Source organism: Nerophis ophidion, linkage group LG04 (assembly GCF_033978795.1).
Source record: "Nerophis ophidion isolate RoL-2023_Sa linkage group LG04, RoL_Noph_v1.0, whole genome shotgun sequence".
Lineage (NCBI taxonomy): Eukaryota > Metazoa > Chordata > Actinopteri > Syngnathiformes > Syngnathidae > Nerophis > Nerophis ophidion.
In genome coordinates, this window is record NC_084614.1 from 64,617,390 (window position 1) to 64,642,175 (window position 24,786).

At 40.7% G+C, this 24,786-nt stretch overlaps 1 protein-coding gene across 4 annotated transcripts in view; it reads right to left on the bottom strand.

Annotated features, from left to right (window-relative positions):
- Positions 1–24,786, bottom strand: part of si:dkeyp-23e4.3 (rho GTPase-activating protein 7) — a 92,706-nt gene that overhangs the window by 4,085 nt on the left and 63,835 nt on the right. For 2 of the 4 annotated variants that reach the window (XM_061898810.1, XM_061898813.1), the window contains exons 2-16: positions 23,390–23,461; positions 23,234–23,315; positions 22,832–22,895; positions 22,000–22,598; positions 21,708–21,903; positions 20,178–20,534; positions 19,766–20,100; positions 19,425–19,601; positions 17,298–17,457; positions 17,035–17,233; positions 10,491–10,704; positions 6,655–6,769; positions 6,334–6,567; positions 5,513–5,742; positions 4,857–5,030 (exon numbers count right to left, since the gene is read on the bottom strand). In XM_061898810.1, the coding sequence (XP_061754794.1) occupies positions 4,857–5,030; positions 5,513–5,742; positions 6,334–6,567; positions 6,655–6,769; positions 10,491–10,704; positions 17,035–17,233; positions 17,298–17,457; positions 19,425–19,601; positions 19,766–20,100; positions 20,178–20,534; positions 21,708–21,903; positions 22,000–22,598; positions 22,832–22,895; positions 23,234–23,315; positions 23,390–23,461 (3,208 nt within the window). The remainder of the gene's footprint in view (positions 1–4,856; positions 5,031–5,512; positions 5,743–6,333; positions 6,568–6,654; positions 6,770–10,490; positions 10,705–17,034; positions 17,234–17,297; positions 17,458–19,424; positions 19,602–19,765; positions 20,101–20,177; positions 20,535–21,707; positions 21,904–21,999; positions 22,599–22,831; positions 22,896–23,233; positions 23,316–23,389; positions 23,462–24,786) is intronic. The other 2 variants (XM_061898812.1, XM_061898811.1) reach the window with 2 other exon arrangements.

Below are 24,786 nucleotides of genomic sequence, written 5' to 3' on the forward strand. Positions count from 1 at the left end.
TGAACATGTGATTTTACTAATTTCGGTGCTGACGTAAGAAAACCATGTGACTCGTGTCCCATATGTGACCAGAACAAATATACTATGGCAGTGTTTTTCAACCACTGTGCCGCGGCACACTAGAATGCCGTGAGATACGATCTGGTGGGCCGTGGGAGATGATCTAATTTCACCTATTTGGGGTAAAAATGTTTTTTGCAAACCAGTAATTGTAGTCTGCAAATTATGTGTTGTTGTTGAGTGTCGGTGCTGTCTACAATAACCATGTAATACTCTCCCATATCAGTAGGTGGCAGCCGGTAGCTAATTGCTTTGTATTTGTTGGAAACAGCAGGAGGCAGTGTGCAGATAAAAAAGGTATTTAATGCTTAAACAAAAAAATAAACAAAAGGTAAGTGCCCCTAAGAAAAGGCTTTGAAGCTTAGGGAAGGCTATGCGGAACAAAACTAAAGCTGAACTACAAAGTAAACAAAACCAGAATGCTGGACGACAGCAAAGACTTACTGTGGAGCAAAGACGGCGTCCACAAAGTACATCCGTACATGACAATCAACAATGTCCCCACAAGGGAGGATAATCCATCCATTTTCTACCGGTTATTCTCTTCGAGTCACGGGGGGCGCTGGAGTCTATCTCAGCTACAATCGGGCAAAAGGCGCGCTTACACCCTGGACAAGTTGCCGCCTCATCACAGGGTGAAAACAACTGAAATATTCTTGATTGCTAAAACAAAGTAGATGCGGCAAATATCGCTCAGAGGAAGACATGAAACTGCTGCAGGAAAATGCCCCCCCAAAAAATAGGAGCGCAAGTCAAGAACAAACACTATACACAGGAAAACAGCAAAAAAGTCCAAATAAGTCGGGGTGTGATGTGACAGGTGGTGACAGTACACCTACTTTAAGACAAGAGCAATAGTGATAGTTATGCTTTAAAGTCATAACCAACTATTGCCACGACAACTTTTTACTGTCAACTGAGTTTCGTTTTATAGTGATTTCTGCTGGTGGTGTGCCTCCGCATTTTTCCAATGCAAAAAATGTGCCTTGGCTCAAAAAAGGTTGAAAAACACTGTGCTATGGTACTAAGACCATAAACCATAAACAGTTAACTTTTAAAGCAGGGTGGCACAGGGGCCATCTGTGGCCCATGACTCGATTGAGATTGGCCCTAGGTTAATAACAAAAAATAAATACCAGCATAAATTGGGAAAACAGCAAAAAACACCAGGAAAAAGAGCCAAAATGTTGACATCAGCCAATAACGACGACACAAAGCTTTGTCTTTAAGTCGCTGGCTTATAGTGTGTCAACAATAGCAGCGTAAGCGAGGGTTAGCTCACTGCTATCATTGATTGACTGAAACTTTTATTAGTAGATTGCACAGTACAGTACATATTCCATACAATTGACCACTAAATGGTAACACCCCAATACGTTTTTCAACTTGTTTAAGTCGGGGTCCACGTTAATCAATTCATGGTACAATAAAGTGCTAAAATAGTCTGTCTGCGTTGGCGCTTATAATGATACTCATATTTGGTTAATTTTCAGTTCACGACATGTACAGGTAAATGGAGAATTGTTGGCGCTTTCTGTATGGTTTTTAGAAAGGGTATAATGAGCGCAACAGAGGACCCTCGACCTGTTGAGTCATTTCTTAGTCATTTATAAAAGCATAAAAAAGCCTAGCCTATGTGTTCTTATCTCACACAAGGATCATGAATGATGAACAGCACATCTTTTTACACATAAAAAAGCCTAGCCTATGTGTTCTTATCTTACATAAGGATCATGAATGATGAACAGCACATCTTTTTCCAATTTTTGTGTATTTCCGGTATGACTGATCTGATAATATGGTCAGCGTGCAGAAGCGTTCCCATTGTAATCTCAATATAAGGATATTACAAAAGGTGTTCGGAGCACAATATTAAAAAGGGCTGACTGAATTTGTGGCGTTTGTGACATTCCAGATGGTATTTTCACCTACTTTGCGGATTGTAAATACAATTTTATATGTTTTAATGGATACAATAAAACACAAATAAGCATATATTGTCAACTTGTTTTTCCACTGTGTTAGTATTTTCAAACTGTAAACTAACGCAATTTCCTTGTGATCATTTATTCAAAGAATGTAATACTTTCGGATATGGTTTGTCTTCCCTGCAGTTGATTCCAACATGGTTTTTATCTGCAACCACTTTGCTTGATTTTGGCAAAACAAAATTGATACCACACCCGATTTCCTAATGTATGGACGCTGACTTACACTGTTATGCCGCTATGACACCATAGTAGACTCTTTCCATTTCAAAAGTTGTGTGCTTCCACCTGCCCTGAGGAACTTTACTTTATTTTGGTGTCAGAAAAGGGATCTCTAGCAAGGCCTGAGAGAGCCATGAAAGGCAAATATTTTAAAATGTATTTCCGTGAAAGCCGTATAATATTTTGAACACTGAACACAACTGTCAGGTTCAAACCCTGATGACTCACAAGCTTGGACTTGGACTTCGATTTTTTCTTCTTTGCAAAGTATAGTTAGGACGAGCCAGACGTGAATGTGATTATATGTTGATTTATTACTAAACAAACAAAGTACAACAAAAGGCAAACAATGGCGCGCACGAGGGCGGAAAAAAACTTGGCTAATGAAAAAACAAATGACTAGCACAAAGGCTGCAAACTATAAACGTGAAACACAAAAACCTGCACTGTGGCATAAATGACTAAACTTATGTGGCGTGGAAAAAGCGAACAGCATCGGTATGGCATGAAGGAGTTGAGGGATAGGTAGGTGGGTGGTAATGTGGGAGGTTGTCAGACTGACTATCTGCTAACTGTGGCTTAAATAATAACTGTGATCATTACTAACAGGTGTGAGGGCTGAGGATAGGGGCGTGACTTGAGGGCAAGGTGAAAATCAATGAGTTGGCATGGCGACGAAAACAAACCAGGTCCAAAAAAACAAAACATAACATGACCAAAACAAAACATGATCCATAGGCATGACAATGACATCTATTAAACAGACAAGAAGCAAGGAATTAAACAGAGACAGGATTCAATTTAGCTCAATGAGGAGAAACGCGTAGCCCTTTACCCTTGTACAGTGTCGTCCCACACTCTGACAAGATAATTCTACGCCTCCTCTTTTATTTGGACTTTCCCTGATTACAACAATTAAATGCGTGCATCTCTTATTCTTTTTAACAACATTGTTATTCTGAAAGTAACCAATAATAAATAAAAGACTTTTGACCATTAATGCTACTTCTTGAACGATAGAAACGGATGGATGGATTAAAATGCATGAGAATGTTTTATATTTGGAACGTTATTTTTGACACTGTGATTACCAGCGGAATTATGTATAATTTATCGGATAAAGCAATGTCCGCTAGATTTATCTGAGAGCCAGATGCGGTCATCAAAAGAGCCACATCTGGCTCGAGAGCCATAGGTTCCCTACCCCTGCCTTAGACTTTAAATCGGACGAAAGAAAGCCATACAAGACTCTTTTAAAAGGGGAACATTATCATAATTTCAGAAGAGTTAAAACCAATAAAAATCAGTTCCCAGTGGCTTATTTTATTTTTCAAAGTTTTTTTCTAAATTTTACCCATCTTGGAGTATCCCAAAAAAAAGGCTTTAAAGTGCCTGATTTTCGCTATCTGTGAAGCCACCGTCCATTTTCCTGTGACGTCATCCAGTGATGCCAATACAAACAAACATGGATGATAGCACAGCAAGATATAGCGACATTAGCTCGGATTCAGACTCGGATTTCAGTGGTTTAAGCGATTCAACAGATTACGCATGTATTGAAACGGATGGTTGGAGTATGGAGGCAGATAACGAAATTGAAGAACAAACTGAAGATATTGAGTGAATAGCTATTGACGCTATTCGGCCATGTCTGCCTTAGCATCGCCGGTAAAATGTGCAGACCAAGCGATCGGGACTTCCGCAACTTGTGACACTGGAGCAACTTAAATCCGTCGATTGGTAAGTGTTTGTTTGGCATTAAATGTGGGTGGAGGGAAACACTGAATACAAATATAGCTACAAATGTACATACAGCTAGCCTAAATAGCATGTTAGCATCAATTAGCTGGCTCTCATGCCGCGACCAAATATGTCTGATTAGCACATAAGTCAATAACATCAACAAAACTCACCTTTGTGATTTCGTTACCTTTATCGTTGGAAATGCATCTGCAGGATATCCATACATCTTTGTGCCATGTCTGCCTTAGCATCGCCGGTAAAATGTGCAGACCAAACGATCGGGACTTTCGCATCTTGTGACACTGGAGCAACTTAAATCCGTCGATTAGTGTTTGTTCGGCATTAATTGTGGATGGAGGGAAAGGCTGGATGCAAATATAGCTACAAATGTACATACAGGTAGCCTAAATAGCATGTTAGCATCGATTAGCATTCCGTGCTAATCGATGCACACTCTACGTAAATCAACTTGAATCCGTACCTGATCGTGTTGTTACACCCTCCGACAACACTCCGACGAGGCATGATGTCTCCAAGGTACGGAAAACAGTCGAAAAAACGGAAAATGACAGAGCTGATTCGACTCGATGTTTATAATGTGTTTGAGAAAATGGCGGATTGACTACCTAGGTGACGTCAAAACCGAGAGCAAATAATAGAAAGGCGTTTAATTCGCCAAAATTCACCCAGTTAGAGTTTGGAAATTGGTTAAAAAAATATATGGTCTTTTTTCTGCAATATCAAGGTATATATTGACGCTTACATAGGTCTGGTGATAATGTTCCCCTTTAAAAAAAAACAAAAAACCATCAGGAATCTCAAGATAATGCCCAAGGTACGTACCTGGTGTCAGTTCGACACAAGTGCGTCAACCGGGTCCTCCTCGCTCCTATGGGCTCAAGTAAGTAGAGGCAGGAGTGTGTGTGGACTCTGACGCCCTCCAGTCGCACCTCGGGGTGGTCCGTGGACACAGAGGACAGATACAGGGGGCCACAGTAAGGGTCTGCCTGCCAGGTCCTAAACAAATTAAAAGTAGTGTGTTCAATTGTTGCTTTCATGTTTTGTAGCGAAAGAAACACAACACTTAAAATTTCTCCTTCACCTCCGCATAGTCTAAACTATGTTATTCTGTCTCTGTGGTGGTCCTGGTTTTAAAAGTGGGGGGACTAAATCATTCTTGCAAACTTTAAATCAAGTGAAAGTGATTCTTCTTTTTCTTATTGTGTTTCCTCTGTCATTCCCCCATTTAAATATATGATGTAAAACGTGCTGATTTCAATGACTCACTCGGAGGTAACTCAGAGTTCACATGCTCTGACATGAAGAGAAACACGCAAAACACACATGCTGTCAAATCTCATCTGACTTGAGGCTCGGATTAAATATTCATCTGCCTCATTCACACACACTCCAGCCAAATAATATTCTGGACTTTAATTCAAATTTGCCCTTTTCTGAGTATTATTTCAGTAGTCTTATGGGTTCTTCAGCCATGTTACCTGAGTAGCAGGTGCTCCCGGGGAGGGCAGGAGCCCAGACCGTGGCCCTGGCCCTGGACGAGATAGTGATAGACCTCGGCATCATTGGGTAACGTCTGGATTATATTAGTCTGGTGCAAACCTCCCTCCCACAGCTCCTGTTCCCTAAGCAGCCGGTGAAACAAATCCTCCTGGTGTGCTTCCACCTCCACGGAGCCACGCCACATCCACAGCGGGCAATTATCATCCATCTGCAGAGAAAGTGCTCTCTCTTTAGTTAGCTGAATGTACTAAAACAAAACTATACTAACTACATACTAAGTGGCTCAAATGAACATTTCTGATCATTTTTGGGATATTTCTCATTTTGTAATGCAGTACCATGTAAAAGGATCTTAATACATATTCCAAACGTCAAAATAGAAAATACCGTAAAATGTAGCAACAAGCTAGCTAAAAGTATAGTAGTGTCTTAAATAACATTTAATGTAGAAAATGGATGGTATAGAAATGTATTTAAAGATGCTATATGTACATAAGATAGCGCCAAAAAGCTAACCGGACATAAATTAGTTACTTAACAAGCTGAATGCATAAAAAATACCTAGCTAAAAGTTAACAGTTCATTAAGCAGAAGAGTTTTTTCATATTATTCATTGTTTTGTGTTATTATAACTTCTTATGTGAATAACTTTTAACATTTCAACTTCCTACAACATCTCACAAGCTTTCATAATTGTACATTTTTCTTGAGGGCGGTAACACTGTGTGCCAATATGTTATTACCTTAAAGAACGTTGCTTTATTTTGGCAAGGGATATTATTAAACTTATCTTATTTACCTTTTTAAGAGCCAGCGTCACCGCCTCTGGGGCAGTTTGGTTCTCCCAGTCTTGGCTCTTTTCCCTGGCTTCCTTCAGAAGCTGCTGGGTGCTGATCTGGAGCTTTCTTCTCCGTTCCTCCAGCTCGTCCTCATAACTACCAGAACCAGGGGACTGCGATCCTGCAACCTCACTTGAAAGGTCCTCCGTCTGGCCTGCGGAGCTCAAGTTCTGAGAGGGCCAAAATTCCGGAATCTATTTGGTATGAAATTCAGAGGAATGTTCTTACAGAGTCGTGACTTTGTAAAGTATGATTTTGCATGTGAAGCAGGTCCCGTGTACCTCAAAAAGTCTTTGGGCCTCTGTGATCATGTCAGCGAGGCCCTGGGTGGCGGCCAAGTTCTCGCTTAGATCACGCTGGTCTGGGAGCCCATGACTGTACTTCCTGTGACTAGCTCTGCAACAAAAATTTTCTTTACTTTTTAAAAAAAGTTGATACATATACATACACATACAAACATATATACATAAGCACGCACGCACACACACACATATATACATGTATCCACACAATGTCATCGAGAGAATGCCAAGAGTGCAAAAAAGTAATCAGAAAAAATGTGGCTATTTTGAAGAATCTAGAATATAAAACATGTTTTCGGTTATTTCACCGTTTTTTGTTAAGTGCATAACTCCACGTGTTCATTCATAGTTTTGAGTGACCTTCAGTGACAATCTACAATGTAAATAGTCATGAAAATAAAGAAAACGCATTAAATGAGAAAGTGTCTAAACTTTTGGCCTATACTGTATATATACATATACATATATATATATATATATATATATATATATATATATATATATATATATATATATATATATATATACACACACACATACATACATATATATACATACATACATACATATATATATATATATACATATATATATATATATATACATATACATACATACATTTAAATATATTAAATATATATATATATATACATACATAAAGTTATTTTCATAATAATAGCAGTGTGTTTAAAAAGGTGAGTAAACCTCAAAATTCTTCAAATAAATGGTAAACAAGTAATTGAATTTGATTAAATTTGACAGAAAGTCAATAAACATAAAACAAAAAAATAGCAGTGCTGACATATTTCTTTACAAAACTCCAATGTACTGTATAAACTATGAAACTTTTTTGAGAATCATTAACTAATATTTAGTCATGTAACCAAGGTTTCTGATAACTACGTCACATCTGTGGCAAATGGAGTCCACCAACTTCTGGCACCGGTCAACAGGTATTGCAGCCCAGGACAATTGTAATATGTTCCACAATTCCTCTGCATCTCTTGGTTTTGCCTCATGTACAGCATTTTTTATGTTCGGCCACAGGTTTTCAATGGGATTAAGGTCCGGGGATCGTGTTGGCCACTCCATTACTTGAATTCTGTTTGTCTGAAACCATGATTTTGCTCGCTTGCTGGTGTGTTTGGGGTCATTGACTTATTGAAACACCAATTTCAAGGGCATTTCATCTTCAGCATACGGCAACATGACTTCTTCCAGTATTCTGATGAACTCAAACTGATCCATGTTCCCTGGTATGCGATAAATAGGACCAACACCATAGTACGAGAAACACCACTGTCTACACTGTGTACTGGGGCTTGAATTCAGTGTTTGTAGGATGTCTGACAAACTGTTTGTGGCCTTTACACCCAAAAAGAACAATCTTACTCTCATCAGTCCACAAAATATTATGCCATTTATTTTTAGGCCAGTCAATGTATTCTTTGGCAAATTGTAACCGGACTTTGCGGGGGCTTCTTTCTGGTAACTTGGCTTCACATAGACATGGTCTGATTGTTTCAGTACTCACAGGCCATCTTAGATCTTCTTTGATCCTCCTGGAGCTGATCATTGGCCATTTTGGTTATCCATGCATCCATTTTCAACCGCTTGTCCCTTTTGGGGTCGCAGGAACCTATCTCAAGTGCATTAGGGCGGTAGGCGGCGTACACCCTGGACAAGTCGCCACCTCATCGCAGGGCCAACACAGATAGACAACATTCACACACTAGGGCCAATTTAGTGTTGCCAATCAACCTATCCCCAGGTGCATGTCTTTGGAGGTGGGATGAAGCCAGAGAACCCGGAGCGAACCTACGCAGTCACATGGAGAACATGCAAACTCCACACAGAAAGATCCCGAGCCCGAGATTGAACTCAGTTATTCTCTGATCCATTCGAATAGTGTCATGACGCGGAGTCGAACCCGCGTTTCCTCGGCGTCTGGAGCTGCGTGCACCTCTGCTGACAGCGCACTCAGACACGCCCTCACCCGTGCTGAGTGCAGCACGCCCACGAAGCAACAAACCTGCAGCCTATCAAGAATCAACACACCTGGATTTGATGAGAGGGAACTGCATAAAGACCAGCAGACCCGAGGGACCTTTGCCAGAACGTAGCCAATCTTCCACAGTAAGCATCATGTCTCCCTTGTTCCTTGCTCGCCTTCTTTGTGCTCTTCCTGGTTCCCGTGTTTTGATGTCCCTTGTGTCTTCCGCAGTGTCTTCCCTGTTGCCTGTGATCGTGCCTTGCCTCACAACCTACTCAGTGGCCTAGTGGTTAGAGTGTCCGCCCTGAGATCGGTAGGTCGTGAGTTCAAACCCCGGCTGAGTCATACCAAAAACTATAAAAATGGGACCCGTTACCTCCCTGCTAGGCACTCAGCATTAAGGGTTGGATTTGGGGGTTAAATCACCAAAAATGATTCCCGGGCGCGGCACCGCTGCTGCCCACTGCTCCCCTCACCTCCCAGGGGGTGATCAAGGGTGATTGGTCAAATGCAGAGAATAATTTCGCCACATCTAGTATGTGTGTGACAATCATTGGTACTTTAACTTTACTTTAACTTTAACCTCCACCCGGATCTCTGCTTGCCTCCCTCCACCCTCGACCCCAGCTTGGACTCGGACATTGTTGCCTCCCTCCAACCCCTGACTGCTCGCTTCCCTGCTGACTACCTCTTCGTCTTGCCCCTTGGATTTGACGAAAGATTCACACAACATGCACCGACAACAACCCCTGGTAAGACTTACATTGTTAACATCGTCCGCACTCATTTTACTTGACGTAGCATACACACCTCACACACTCATCAAGGTTTTCAATAAACCTGGTAAACTGCAGTTCTGCCTTGGTGTCCCCTCCTTCCCTCTGCCCGGTACACAACAGAATAGTCCTTTTTCTTTTTCTTCCTCCCCTTTTTGATTTTGGTTGCCATTTTAAAGCGTTTGATACTATTTTATCTGAACAGCTTATCATTTTCTGCACTTATTTTTAGGTTTTCCCCTCTTTTAGTAATTTCTTAATCAAAGAACGCTCTGCTTCTAAACAGTGTCTGAAACTACTCATTTGACTCTGTTTTTTAAGGACAAATGCACAGCAAGCATATGCAGCATCAGTTGCCTTGATCCTTAAAAAAAGATTTTTCGCATAATCAATGACGTCACTAAGGGAACTCAGCACTGCTATTTTTTTTCACATGCCCCTTTCAGTAAATGATTCAGTTTAAATATTAAAAAAAGGCCTTTTTCTCAAAAATAAAATGACAACTTTATTCACAGAGAATAAAATTAACACCATCATTAAAAGTGTGTGTGAATGAGACGTATAATGTACAACACTTCCAGGTATAGTAAAGCGCTATAAAAATACAAACCATTTGTGTTATGTCTTCATTTGTGTACAAATATGACTTTACTCTCACGTTACAGCTTTTTCTCTTGAAATTAACAAGTTTTCTTGTACTTTTACAACTTTTCAATTAGACTAAATGTAATGATAACTTTTATTCCTTATATATTGTAACAATTTTTCTGTACATAGAGTGACCAAGCCATGGTTTTTTGTTCTGGAATACATCACAATAATATTTGGTTTTAAATAATTCGTCGGAGTCCTAAGAAAAGCAGATTGTTATACTTTTAAATAGCAAATAAATAACAACAAAATTATGAAATATAACATCAAAAGGACTCTGTAGGAAGTTATATTTCAGACTTCTTGACAGTTATGGCCACAACCTACATTTCTACCTTCATATAAATGAATTGGTTTATTCACTATGTGATCTTTGTTCTACAGCCTCTGCTCACCTGGCTGCACTTTTGTCTCTCTTCAGTGCGTTGAGGTGGAATAGCGACGGCGCCAGGCACACGGCGATGTTTGTGGGGGTCATCTGGTTCTCCTCCACGCAGTCCACTACGTCGCGCAGGAAGGAGAGCAGTGTTCGCAGCGCTTCACGATTCTCATCTGGCAGCAGCAAGATGGCTGCCTGGGCTGCGACCAGCTGTTGATCTTTGGGAAAATCTGGAGGCAAAAGCAGGAGCAGACAGCTCAGGTTTTATAAGTAAGTAGTTCAATGCATGTTTTACTGCTTACAAAGTAGAAGACTCGTACACTTCTCCGAGGTTAAATTCAAGCACATCTGAAGCCATTTCAAAATCACTATCAAAGCTTGGCCAGCATCTTAGAGCTTGTGCAACATTTCTAACACTAACTTTATTGAATTTAAAGAGACAGCATTTTGCCAAATACCTCAAAGTTAAATTTGATTTAAAAAATGACCAGCTTCTAGTACAGTGGTTTTCAAACTTTTTTCACCAAGTACCACCTCAGAAAAAACTTGACTCTATAAGTACCACCATAATGACCAACATTAAAATACAATTGCGCAGTAGGCTTAAGTATTCATTAAAATCAAGGCAGAGGTTGAATTTATAAGTATATTTAATATTTTGGCCACTGAAACATTACACACACTTTGAACAGTAATACTGTGTTTAAATATAGGAAAATTAAACAGTCTATAATCAAGTGATTCCACTTGTGAGACTTGTTCGGCATATTGTTGCCAGAGTCGTTTTTCCAAGGATGCGTCAAAAGCGATGAACACAACAAAGGTAAGATATAAAGTATTTATTAACAAAAGGGAGCTATGAACAGAAACACTGGTGTAAATAGAAAAGGGAAACAAAAGACGCTAGCATGAGAGCTAGGATATACAAAGAAACTAAGACTTGGGCATGAAGGCACAAAAATGTAAAACAAAACACAATTAGCATGTGAGCTAAAAATGGCAGGTGGCTTAGCATATGAGCCAGCGAGAAAATACATACGGTTAAGAAGGTCGTCACTGTTGCGCGTAGGCAAATTAGGATCCGAGACAGAAGAACGAAAAGGGGCGAGCTTAAATAGGGAAGTAATTACCAGAAACAGGTGTGCGAGAACCGAGAATAGCAGGTGGAAATAATATGTAACCATGGTGACAGACTAAACAGGAAATAACAGGGTCAGACGGAGAATGAAAACAAAACTGGAACAATAAACAATAATGTGAGAAGATCCGAGTACGGTTTAAGAATCACTGGTCTAGAAAATAAACACTGATGGAAAAAAAATATTGACAGTATTAAAGGCCTACTGAAATGAGATTTTCTTATTTAAACAGGGATAGCAGATCATTTCGCGATATTGCCATATTTTTGCCGAAAGGATTTAGTAGAGAACATCGACGATAAAGTTCGCAACTTTTGGTCGCTAATAAAAAAGCCTTGCCTTTACCGGAAGTAGCAAACGATGTGTGCGTAACGTCACGGGTTGTAGGGCTCCTCACATCCTCACATTGTTTATAATCATAGCCTCCAGTGGCAAGAGCTCTTTGGACCGAGAAAGCGACAATTTACCCATAAATTTGAGCGAGGATGAAAGATTCGTGGATGAGAAAATTTAGAGTGAAGGACTAGAAAAAAAAAAGGCGATTGCAGTGGGAGCGATTCAGATGTTATTAGACACATTTACTAGGATAATTCTGGAAAATCCCTTATCTGCCTATTGTGTTGCTAGTTTTTTAGTGAGTTTAAATAATACCTGAAAGTCGGAGAGGTGTGGCCACGGGTGTGTTGACCGCGAGTGTCTCTGAGGTAAGTCACGCAGCTGCAGCAGGACGGAAGCTCCGCTGAGGTCTCTGGTAAGAGCCGACTTATTACCACAATTTTCTCACCGAAAACTGCCGGTTGACATGTGGTCGGGATCCATGTTCACTTGACCGCTCTGATCCATAGTAAAGTTTCTCCTCCGGGAATTTTAAACAAGGAAACACCGGCTGTGTTTGTGTTGCTAAGGGCTAAATGCTTCCCACCTCCATCTTTCTACTTTGACTTCTCCATTATTAATTGAACAAGTTGCAAAAGATTCAGCAACTCAGATGTCCAGAATACTCTGTAATTCTGCGATTAAAGCAGACTACTTATAGCTTGGATCGGGCTGGAAAATAATGTCCGCCACAACCCGAGACGTCAAACGCACGCCTCATCATACGCATCATCATACCGCGACGTTTTCAACACGACACTTCACGGGAAATTTAAAATTGCAGTTCAGTAAACTAAAGGGCTGTATTGGCATGTGTTGCAATGGTAATATTTCATCATTGATATATAAACTATCAGACTGCGTGGTGGGTAGTAGTGGGTTTCAGTAGGCTTTTAAGTTGGCATTGCCAAAATGAAGCAGATACATTTTGAGAATAAAATCATATTATTAGAAGAAAAACAATTTATATTAGGACCATTTTTTTAACGTTGTACTTGAAAAATACAGAATGAAATGTGTTTTGTAAGTTTTAATAGTACAAATTAAGTTTTACTGTGACACAAAAAATACATTTCCAGTTTTAAGACAAAAGTCTAAATATTGACTTAAGAAAATTTGAAATAGTAAATCATGACAAAACATTGTAATTTCAATGAGTTAAAAACTTTTTGTAAAACACAGGCATATGTTTAAAGGTCAAACACTATAATTTTATACTCATAGTTCTAGTATTAGTTTGTTTCGAACATGCATGAAATTAGAGTAGGTTACATCACATATTTGAAGTTGCTTATTAAAACATGTCCGAAAAAAGAAAGATGTCTGAAAATGTGTGTCAAATTAAAATGTTCTCCTTGATGTATCCTCACTTTCGCCATGAAAAATTCTGATTTCTTTCTGATATTACTGATCTGGTGTATGTTGTTGCGAGAGGGTAAATAGATGGCAAACAATTGTTATAGGAGCACAATAACTTTAAGTGACAGAAGTCTTAGAAATGATCCTTGAGGGACTTCACACATAAGAAATATTGTAAATCCATCTTTCTATAGTCACCTGGAGACGGAGGGCGGGAGCTACGTGCGGCTTCTTTTTGTGGATTATAGTTCGGCATTTAACACCATAATACCTGATAGACTGGTGTCCAAACTGTCAGACCTGGGTCTTTCGAACTCCATCTGCATGTGGATTAAGGACTTCTTATCCAACCACCCCCAGAGGGTGCAGTTGGGCCGCCAAAGTCATCAAGTCTGTACCACAGCACCGGCTCTCCACATGGCTGCGTGCTGAGCCCCCTACTTTACTCCCTCTACACATACGACTGCACACCTGCCCATTTCAGCAACTTCGTCTTCAAATTTGCGGATGACACCACCGTAGTGGGGCTCATCTCTGGGGGAGACGAGACTGCATATCGGGACGAGGTGGAGCAGCTGTCGGATTGGTGCACAGTCAACAACCTGGCCCTGAACACCACCAAGACCAAGGAGCTGGTCATAGACTTCAGGAGGAATAAAACAGACATCCTGCCCCTGATCATCGGGGATAACTGCGTGGCGAGGGTCTCCGACTTCCGCTTCCTGGGAGTCCACCTGGCCGACGACCTATCCTGGAGCACCAACACCACGGCTACCATCAAGAAGGCACACCAGAGACTGCACTTCCTGAGAATACTCAGGAACAACCACTTCTCTCAGGAACTGCTGGTGTCCTTCTACCGGTGCTCCATTGAGAGCATCCTGACCTACTGCATCTGCGTGTGATTCAGCAGCTGAACGGCCGCAGAGAGAACGGCGCTCCTGAGGGTCATAAAGACCGCCCAGAAGATCATCGAATGCCCCCTCTTCTCCCTGGCTGACTTGTACAGCTCCCGCTGTCTCAGGAAAGCACAGAGCATCCTGAAAGACCCATTCCACCCCGGGCACTGCCACCTAGAACTGCTACCCTCAGGCAGACGCTATAGCAGGGGTCACCAACGCCGCGTTGCCCGCAGGCACCAGGTAGCCCGTTAGGACCAGATGAGTAGCCCGCTGGCCTGTTCTAAAAATAGCTCAAATAGCAGCACTTTCCAGTGAGCACCGGCTCTCCACATGGCTGCGTGCTGAGCCCCCTACTTTACTCCCTCTACACATACGACTGCACACCTGCCCATTTCAGCAACTTCGTCTTCAAATTTGCGGATGACACCACCGTAGTGGGGCTCATCTCTGGGGGAGACGAGACTGCATATCGGGACGAGGTGGAGCAGCTGTCGGATTGGTGCACAGTCAACAACCTGGCCCTGAACACCACCAAGACCAAGGAGCTGGTCATAGACTTCAGGAGGAATAAAACAGACATCCTGCCCCTGATCATCGGGGATAACTGCGTGGCGAGGGTCTCCGACTTCCGCTTCCTGGGAGTCCACCTGGCCGACGACCTATCCTGGAGCACCAACACCACGGCTACCATCAAGAAGGCACACCAGAGACTGCACTTCCTGAGAATACTCAGGAACAACCACTTCTCTCAGGAACTGCTGGTGTCCTTCTACCGGTGCTCCATTGAGAGCATCCTGACCTACTGCATCTGCGTGTGATTCAGCAGCTGAACGGCCGCAGAGAGAACGGCGCTCCTGAGGGTCATAAAGACCGCCCAGAAGATCATCGAATGCCCCCTCTTCTCCCTGGCTGACTTGTACAGCTCCCGCTGTCTCAGGAAAGCACAGAGCATCCTGAAAGACCCATTCCACCCCGGGCACTGCCACCTAGAACTGCTACCCTCAGGCAGACGCTATAGCAGGGGTCACCAACGCCGCGTTGCCCGCAGGCACCAGGTAGCCCGTTAGGACCAGATGAGTAGCCCGCTGGCCTGTTCTAAAAATAGCTCAAATAGCAGCACTTTCCAGTGAGCTGCCTCTATTTTTTATATTGTTTTTATTTACTAGCAAGCTGGTCTCGCTTTGGTTGACATTTTAAATTCTAAGAGACAAAACTCAAATAGAATTTGAAAATCCAAGAAAATATTTTAAAGACTTGGTCTTTACTTGTTTAAATAAATTCATTTTTTTTTTTTACTTTGCTTCTTATAACTTTCAGAAAGACAATTTTAGAGAAAAAATACAACCTTCAAAATGATTTTAGGATTTTTAAACACATAACTTTTTACCTTTTAAATTCCTTCCTCTTCTTTCCTGACAATTTAAATCAATGCTCAAGTATTTTTTTTATTGTAAAGAATAATAAATACATTTTAATTTAATTCTTCATTTTACCTTCCGTTTTTTCGACAAAGAATATTTGTGAAATATTTCTTCAAACTTATTATGATTAAAATTCAAAAAAATTATTCTGGAAAATCTAGAAAATCCGTAGAATCAAATTTATATCTTATTTTAAAGTCTTCTGAATTTCTTAAAAAAAATTTGTTCTGGAAAATCTAGAATAAATAATTTTTGTCTTTGTTAGAAATATAGCTTGGTCCAATTTGTTATATATTCTAACAAGTGCAGATTGGATTTTGACCTATTTAAAAAATGTCATCAAAATTCTAAAATTATTCTTAATTAGGAAAAATTACTAATGATGTTCCACAAATTATTTTCTTATTTTTTTCAAAAAGATTTGAATTAGCTAGTTTTTCTATTCATTTTGTTAAGTTGAATTTTGAATTTTAAAGACTCGAAATTGAAGATAAACTATTTTTCCAAATTTTGTTTTCATTTTATCGTGTTTTCTCTTCTTTTAAACCATTCAATTAAGTGTTTTTTTCCATCTATTATTCTCTACTAAAACCCTTCCGTAAAAGGAAAAAAAATGTACGACGGAATGACAGACAAATACCCGTTTACACACACACATATATATATATATATATATATATATATATATATATATATATATATATACATATATATATACACATTTATAAATTAAAGGTGAATTGGGCAAATTGGCTATTATTGGCAATTTATTTAAGTGTGTATCAAACTGGTAGCCCTTCGCATTAATCAGTACCCAAGAAGTAGCTCTTGGTTTCAAAAAGGCTGGTGATCACTGCGCTATAAAGTGCTAAAAGCGGGCACAAATAGACTAAAAAACAGTTTTTACCCAAGAGCCATAGTAGCATTAAACAGGCACTGAGTGATCTCAATGTGTCCATCATGTCCTCATGTGTCATGTCTTTTTATTTTTTTAGGACTATAATGTGCAATAGTGTTATATGTGTATATGTATATATATGCACATGTTTGGGTATATGCATGTGTGTGGATATATATACATATATATACATATATGGATACATATCTTCTTTTTTACTATTTATATTACCAAATTGTGTATGCACCTTAGGGGATCTGCTCCAATTTCGTTGTTCTTTAAACCTGTTCACTGAAATAACGACAATAAAACTCTATTCTATCCTTTTCTGATTGACCTTTTTTTCAATCTGTGGTTTAAATTGTGAAATTTTTTCCCTTTGGTATAACTATTTTATTTGAGATGTTCAAGCGAACGTCATAACCAGTGAAAGTTGGATGGAAGTTGGATAAAGTGTCACACTCACATTGATAAATGTGGAGGAAGGACTCGCACAGCTTGAAAGTGAAGATGGGCTCAGGCAGGTCTCGGAAGTATTGCTTCACCATGTCGGCTACGTCAAAAGCAGACTGTCCGTCATAGGAAACACCATCGGGGCTGGATTCCAGCATCTCGCGGAGGTACTGGATCCGAGACTTCAACCCTGACTTCCGGAAAAGACCCACCTGAAATCAGAGTTTGTTTAGTTTCTGCTTATGCTCACTTCTCATCCGTTTTCGGGAGGGTCACCTGGTCCAAACACTCTGTCTTCAGGTACACAAGCGCCCTGAGGATGCTGGGAGGGAGGGGTTCTCCTGTCTGCTGCACATTGACAAGCAGGGGAACACCAAAAACTCGCCGCCCTTTCGCCTGTGCCGCCTTGGTCTTCCTCAGCGATTTCGGAACGGTCCTGTGGGCCACACAGATGTTAATGAGATTTTTCTAGGAAGCCATCAAAAAGCTTGGACCAGTGCAGAGGAAACTGTTTAAGTACTCAACATGGCCGCATCAGATTTCTTTGAAGAAAGAGCCAATTCAACATTTTTTGTCTCTGGTGTGTGTTGCCTGGAAATACATGCATAGCACCAGGAAATGATGGAAAACCTTCAAAGGAAAGACTTTGGGACATTTCAGTATTTTTTTTAGTGATCACTAATGAATCTCTTGCTTGGCACGTCATCCTGTTTCACAAAAGCTTTCCAACTCTTTTTTTTTTCCATCCCACCAGCATTTCCTGTAAATCCTGTCGGAAGTGAAGTGGCACAAGGGCCTCGATCCAGCCTCATCAGTCCAAAATTAGCTGTATTCCCAATTACTTATTTTTAGCCTCTCTGGCTTCAACAAAGTGAGAAGTAATTTTCTCAACAACAGCCCACATGTTCCTTGTATAGAAAGCTTCTAGAGCATGGGTGTCAAACTCTGGCCCGCCGTGTAATTTAATTTGGCCCTTGAGGCAATATCAAATTAACTTTAAAGCTGGCCCGCCGGTGTTATACAGCTTTGGTGCCGCTGTAACACCGCATTCACCGCTAATACTCATACTTGCCAACCCTCCTAATTTTCCCGGTAAACTCTCGAAGTTCAGTGCCCCTTCTGAAAATCTTCTGGGGCAACCATTCTCCCGAATTTCTACCTTTTTCCACCTGGACATCTATATTGGGGCCGTGCATTTAAGGCACTGCCTTTAGCGTTCTCTACAACCTGTCGTCACGTCCGCTTTTCCTCCATACTAACAGCGTGTCACATAATATTTGTGGCTTTTACAAACACACACACACGCACAAGTGAATGCAAGGCATACTTGGTCAACAGCCATACAGGTCACACTGAGGGTGGCCGTATAAACAACTTTATCACTGTTACAAATATGCGCCACACTGTGAACCCACATCAAACAAGAACGACAAACACATTTCGGGTGAACATCAGCACCGTAACACAACAGAACAAATACCCAGAACCCCTTGCAGCACTAACTCTTCCGGGAAACTTCCAACAAACTGACCGATAATTAACGTTTTATTCATGCATTTTCTCTTAATACTTCAAGGCTTGAATGTTTGGTTCATTCCTTATTATTTTATTTTCAAATTTATTATTAACCTCTGGAAAAAAATGTGATATTTACCTCAGAAGATTGCAAATAGAAAAAAAGGCATACAATTTTTATTTAAATTTTATTTGATATGCCGTTGATATTTTTTTTAATTATTATTATTATTATTTGAAACTGGATTTTGCATGTCAATAAAGTTATATAAGCCTTGCTTGTTCAATATTTAATGCACAACTTGTTTGGGTCCCTATTAAAAGGTTCATTTGTTCAACCTTGGCCCGCGGCTTCGTTCCGTTTAAAATTTTGGCCCACTCTGTATTTGAGTTTGACACCCCTGTTCTAAAGTGTATATTTAGGTCAACAAGCATATCTAATCACTCGCTCTACAAACTGGATTAAAAATCATGTTAGAACGACATGAAAACTCAAAAGCCCGACACAAAATGAGGATAAAAAAAAAGATCTGCCAGGAAAACTTTGAAGCTTTAGGGGTGCAAGAGGGCTATTTTTTCAAACTTCTACTTACTATCCAAGGTCTACAAGGAACATTTTTTCAGAAGTTTCTCTTTTTTTAAATATTTGGCTACTTACAGTAATTTTACTGCTGGGGCAAAGTTGCACCTGAGGCATGAATAATTGATAAATATTCAAAACAGGCTGTCTAAAATATTTACCCTTTGCCCACCCAACTGCTGTTTTCTTTCTACAAGCGCAAATACCAAAACAATTATGTTTTCTTTCTGATCAAACTAACTCAATTTAATCTTTGCTCTTCTTTGTTTACAAGCAAAATATCAGTTTAATCTACTTGCTGGTCTTACCAGTTCCAGCCTTGCTTGCTGGACGGGGAGTATTTGTCCATCAGGGCGGTAAGTTTAAGCAAGGCGAGCTTCTGCAGCAGAAGAAACTGGGTGACAGACTGGTTCTCCACCCCTGGAGTAGCTGGCAGGGTCGGCAGGCTTTGCTCGCTCGACCAGTGCAGCTGCTGGCTCACTCTGCTAAAAAAAAAAAAAAAGTCACAAAGAATTAAAAAAGTGAAGTTACCTCTTTTCCAATTCAATCGATTTGAGAAAGTAATTATGTGATGTTGTTTTGGTTAGCAACACAGTTAACAATTTATGTCCAAAAATGGTTAATTAAAAAACATTGTGGGTTTTCACACCTGCTCTTGTCTGGCGTTGACCTGGTCTTTGACTCGTCTCCGCTCTCAGATATCTTCTCACAGCTCTCCTCCTCTTCCACTGAATTCTGCACTTCCAGTTGGATGCAAGTAGGTGAGGAAGGGCAAGGGGAGGCGGCTGAAGAGCAATGGGCGAGTGAATCGTGGGAGCAGGAAGAAGTAGAAGAAGAGGAGGAGGCACAGGTGGAATCTTGCTGAGAGTCGTCTTCAGATAGATTTTCAGTCCAGGTTGAGACGAGTTTCTGCAGGTTGTTGATCCTTTCTAAAACTGTGTCCAGAGCGGAGAAAATATCCTCGCCTACTAACAGTCGAGTTACCTGCGACAATGGAAAAGATCGTAGTGAGTACATTTGTTCTTATGCCACTCGGCAACTGTCCTCTGTGGTGTACCTACATCCAACTCATCCCCCGGTCGCTCTGCATCACTAACACTTCCACCGCTACCACCTTCATTTTCAGACATTTGGTGGTCAACCGGAACGTTGTCATAGATACTCAGCCGTATGCCGGCATCGTTGGGACAAGGCGACGAGGTGGCATGCGACGCCATGCCTTGACGGCAACTGCCACGGCTACTCTGGTAACCGTGGAAACTGCCGGTTCTCCAGTTGATAGAGGTTTGATCAATGATGGGGGACAGAAGGCCGTGTTTGTGTGCGAGGGAAGTAGGGAAAGTCCCCGGTTTATGTCCTTGGGGGATGTGGAAATAAAGGCCCTCGTGGCTGATGTTGTTGTTGATCTGGTCCTTGTCCTGAGGGGATAAATTGATGACAAATGAGTGTCATAGAAGCACAATGAATTTAAATCAGTGTTTCTTAACCGTAACCCCCCCAAAAATGTCTCTCAGCTGTGCTCTGTATGGGCCACAGCGGTACTCAGTTTTTTTTAATACACTTTTCCACAACTTGTAGCAGTAGTGACAATCTGAAACACACAGAAGAAGTCCGGAGCTAAAGTCATATAGAAGTTTTTTGAGCGCAAAAATTCTGACTAAAGTGGTGAAGCTGTATTTTTGTTTTCACTTTAATTTAATTGAGACCTTTAGTTAAGAAACTCATTCATTATTAATTTACTTTATTTTATTTTTTTTCATCAATGATTTACTATTTTTTTCTTTGCAGAATACTAATACCGTACTTATTTTTCTTATCAGCCTGACCTAAGTACAAGGTTTATGTGTTAAATAAATAATATTTTTTTGTGATTAACACATGGCTAATATCTTTTAACAAGGTTATAAACGGTTAGTAGGTTAGATATAATTATTGAAGATGAATACGATCAAGTGTAATCATACTGTTTCAGTTATAAGTTTATACATCTTTCTGCACCTTTACCATTAATTGATTAACGTGGACCCTGTGGCGGGCACTAGGACCATGCTCACACTCAGCAGAAGGGGTGTGGTTTGTTTTCCTGGGAGACACTTTAAAAGTGCATGTTGTGTTGCGTTTGTGAGTATTCCCATGTCGGCATTCTGCAATAAAGACCTGAAAGAAACAACCCTGTGTTTCTTGCATTTGCCACATTGGTGATCCTGACGTGATCCCAATGTGGGTGTGAGCATGGTCCTAGTGCCCGCCACAACCCCGACTTAAACAAGTTGAAAAACTTATTCGGTTGTTACCATTTAGTGGGCAATTGTACGGAATATGTACTGAACTGTGCAATCTACTAATAAAAGTTTCAATCAACCAATCAAAACTTTCTTCTTTCATGATTTATTTTAATAGTAAGTTGATGTTTTTTTTTGTTTGACATTAAATGAATGAAAAACAAACAAAAGTGGTAATATTTGATGTGCAAAAGTTGGACCCGAGGTCAAAAAGGTTAAGAACCCATTAAATGATAGAGGACTGAGAAGTGATCCTTGAGGAACACCACACATAAGAAATAGTGTAAATCCATTCTATAATCGACTGACCTTTGTTTCTGTTCGGTTCTGGTGGTTGTTGCATGTCATTTCCTTGCCGATTTTGGAAATACTGTTAGAGCGTTTGCAGTTACTCCGGACACGTGTTACTGGGCTTGGAGTGCTGACCACGCTACTGCTCTCTGACTGGCTGTTACTGCTGCTGCTGCTCATAGCGTGAGGTGAGGATGGTGATGATGACGCTTGGCTGGGTAACATAATCACAAAAAACATGTGATTGAACACAGTTGTTTCATTCCCTAAAGTTGATTGGTGGAAATAATCCCAGATAATGAATCCTCACCTCGATTGACCTCTTTCCATCCTCCCGTCCCCTGCAGTTTCTCGGACAACCAGCTGAGCCAGACTCCCATTGTCCCTTGGAACAGACAGGAGGCCTGTTGTTCCTCTCAACCTTAGTTTTTCCATCTTCCTTAGCAGACTGGTCCCCTTTTTCCGAGGCGGTTTCTCTGTGACGCAGGCCTCAGTTTCCAGACTCATGGTGGATGATCCCCCACCACTTACACCACCCGGTGAAGGGGGTCCGCTGAATGAGATGTCCAGCGATTGAGTCTTGTTTGAAGAGGAGCAGCGTGAAGAGCTTCTGCTGGTCCCTTGATCATCCGTGTTGTTTTTGTTATCAGCATTGTCTCTGTGAGGCTTACGGCGCCTGTTTTGGCTTTCACTTTCAGTGCTACTGGAACTGTGGATGGAGCAGACATCATGATGGTCTCGGACATCCCGGTTGTCACAAAGAGACATTTCCTGTGGAAGGCTGGAGCTGTCAGACAAGCGGAGGAAGTCTGTGGAAGAGTTGATGCGGCGCCATTGTCGCATTGCCCTGTCGTAGGTCCACTTGGGGCTGATTGCGCAGAAATCTTCGTCAATGAAGTCTTCATTCAACTGGAAGAGGGCCCAGTAATATTTACACATGTATTTATAAACAGTCAAGAAACAAAGCTGTTGTCTTTTCAACCTTTCTCCTTAAAAGAGGAGCAATCATCTGACTCATCTGTCAAAATGTAATGATGCTTAAAAAGTACATTTCATGGTTTTGTGCTCTCCACGGCTGCAGCATCACAGATATGAGCACCCCGCTGTGTCTGAGTTACACGGTATTCCCTCTCAACACTCACTTGATGTTTCGGTTTGGGCAGGTCCAGCCTCAATTCCACACTTTTATTCAAAGTGATTAATCGCCTGGAAAAAGAAAGAAATCATATACATTGAAAAGAATTGTGAGTGCTGCGTAGTGACTTTCTAGTACTGTGGTTGAAAAATGCTGTGACATCCAGTGACAACAGAACTTTTTATTCAGACAGCTAAAGCCACCAAATCTCAGTAAAGCCAAGAGGAAAAACTAGAGCAGCTTGCAAAGTGTTTCAAGGACTTTAAAAGTAGCATTAGGGTACTTTTGCATGGTGTGTAATTATCAAATACAGCCAGCGGAATAAGCACTGGCGTGTGGGCATTGTGTTTCGACAGACTACAGCAAAAACTCCTAACTGTAATCACCATGCTGGCCCTGAGCGTGTTACCTGCAGAGAGAATCCACAGCATCCTTATCCAGGAAATGGTGATCCCTCTTGGCAAACTCAATGTCGATGGGGAACCTGCTGTCTGATTTGTGAACAAGACAGATGCGTATTAAAGACTTAGGTTTTTTGTGTTGTGGCACAAGCTTCCTTATCTACCTTTGAATAACTGTGCATACTGAGGGAAGCCGGCTGCTCGCAGCCATTCGCAGGCCTCCTTGGCTTCGATCTCTGCAAGAGCAGGAAAAACAACATTTAACTTAAATTGCAAACACTTCATGCTCTGGCTGCTTTAATAATACAAATATTTGCACTTCATCAGCAGTCTCTTTATGAGCTTGGATTCAATTTGCATTTGATAAGACCAAGGGGGGCGCATGCAGGCAATTAATTATATGTGACAATTTTAATTACAGCTAACTAGCTGAGATTGGGGATGGCGGATTTAGGTGGGTACGATACAAAGGAACACCTAAAGGAAAACATTTGTATTTACTCAAATAGTGACCTCTGCTCAAATACATGTTCGGAATAAACAAATGTGAGACCTTTCAATCAGATGCCTCAGGTGTCTCAAATTACATAATTTACTTAGACTAATATCACAAGAGGTCAGGGTAGAGGTTTTTAAGTAGACTCCAGAGGACAAATGGTATCTATAAAGCTGCAGTTTACAATGGTGCTTAACTAGGAAGTGCCAGTGTACGAATCACAAAGCCTTATGCTGCAAAATCGGTTACCTTTTTTAACATATACTGTACCCAAAAAAATAGTATAAATATACATATACCGTATTTTTCGGAGTATAAGTTGCTCCATAGTAGAAGGCGCACCCGCCGAAAATGCATAATAAAGAAGGAAAAAAACATATATAAGTCGCAATGGAGTATAAGTCGCATTTTTGGGGGAAATTTATTTGATAAACCCCAACACCAAGAATAGACATTTGAAAGGTAATTCAAAATAAACAAAGCATATTGAACAACAGGCTGAATAAGTGTACGTTATATGACGCATAAATAACCAAATGAGAAGGTGCCTGGTATGTTAACGTAACATATTATGGTAAGAGTCATTCAAATAACTATAACATATAGAACATGCTATACGTATATACCAAACAATCTGTCACTCCTATTTGCTAAATCCAATGAAATCTTATACGTTCAGTCTCTCACGTGAATGAGCTAAATAATATTATTTGATATTTTACAGTAATGTGTTAATAATTTCACACATAAGTCGCTCGAGTATAAGTCGCACCCCCGGCCAAACTATCAAAAAAAAAAAACAGCGGCTAATAGTCCGAAAAATACGGTAAACACAAAAACTAAAACAAGCCAAGAATGGTGGAGGAAGCTAATTAATTAAAAAACTTCACCGGCTAAACAAACTGTGTGCTATTTTTGTGGTATATAGCGATGGAGATGAGACAGGTGAGATTGAAACGGGGATTATGTGTACTGGCCCAGCAGCGGTCGCACATGTCTGGATAAGTCCAGGGATATGTGGATATTCAGGTGTTAGAATCTCGATCTTAGCAAGCCACCTCTTTT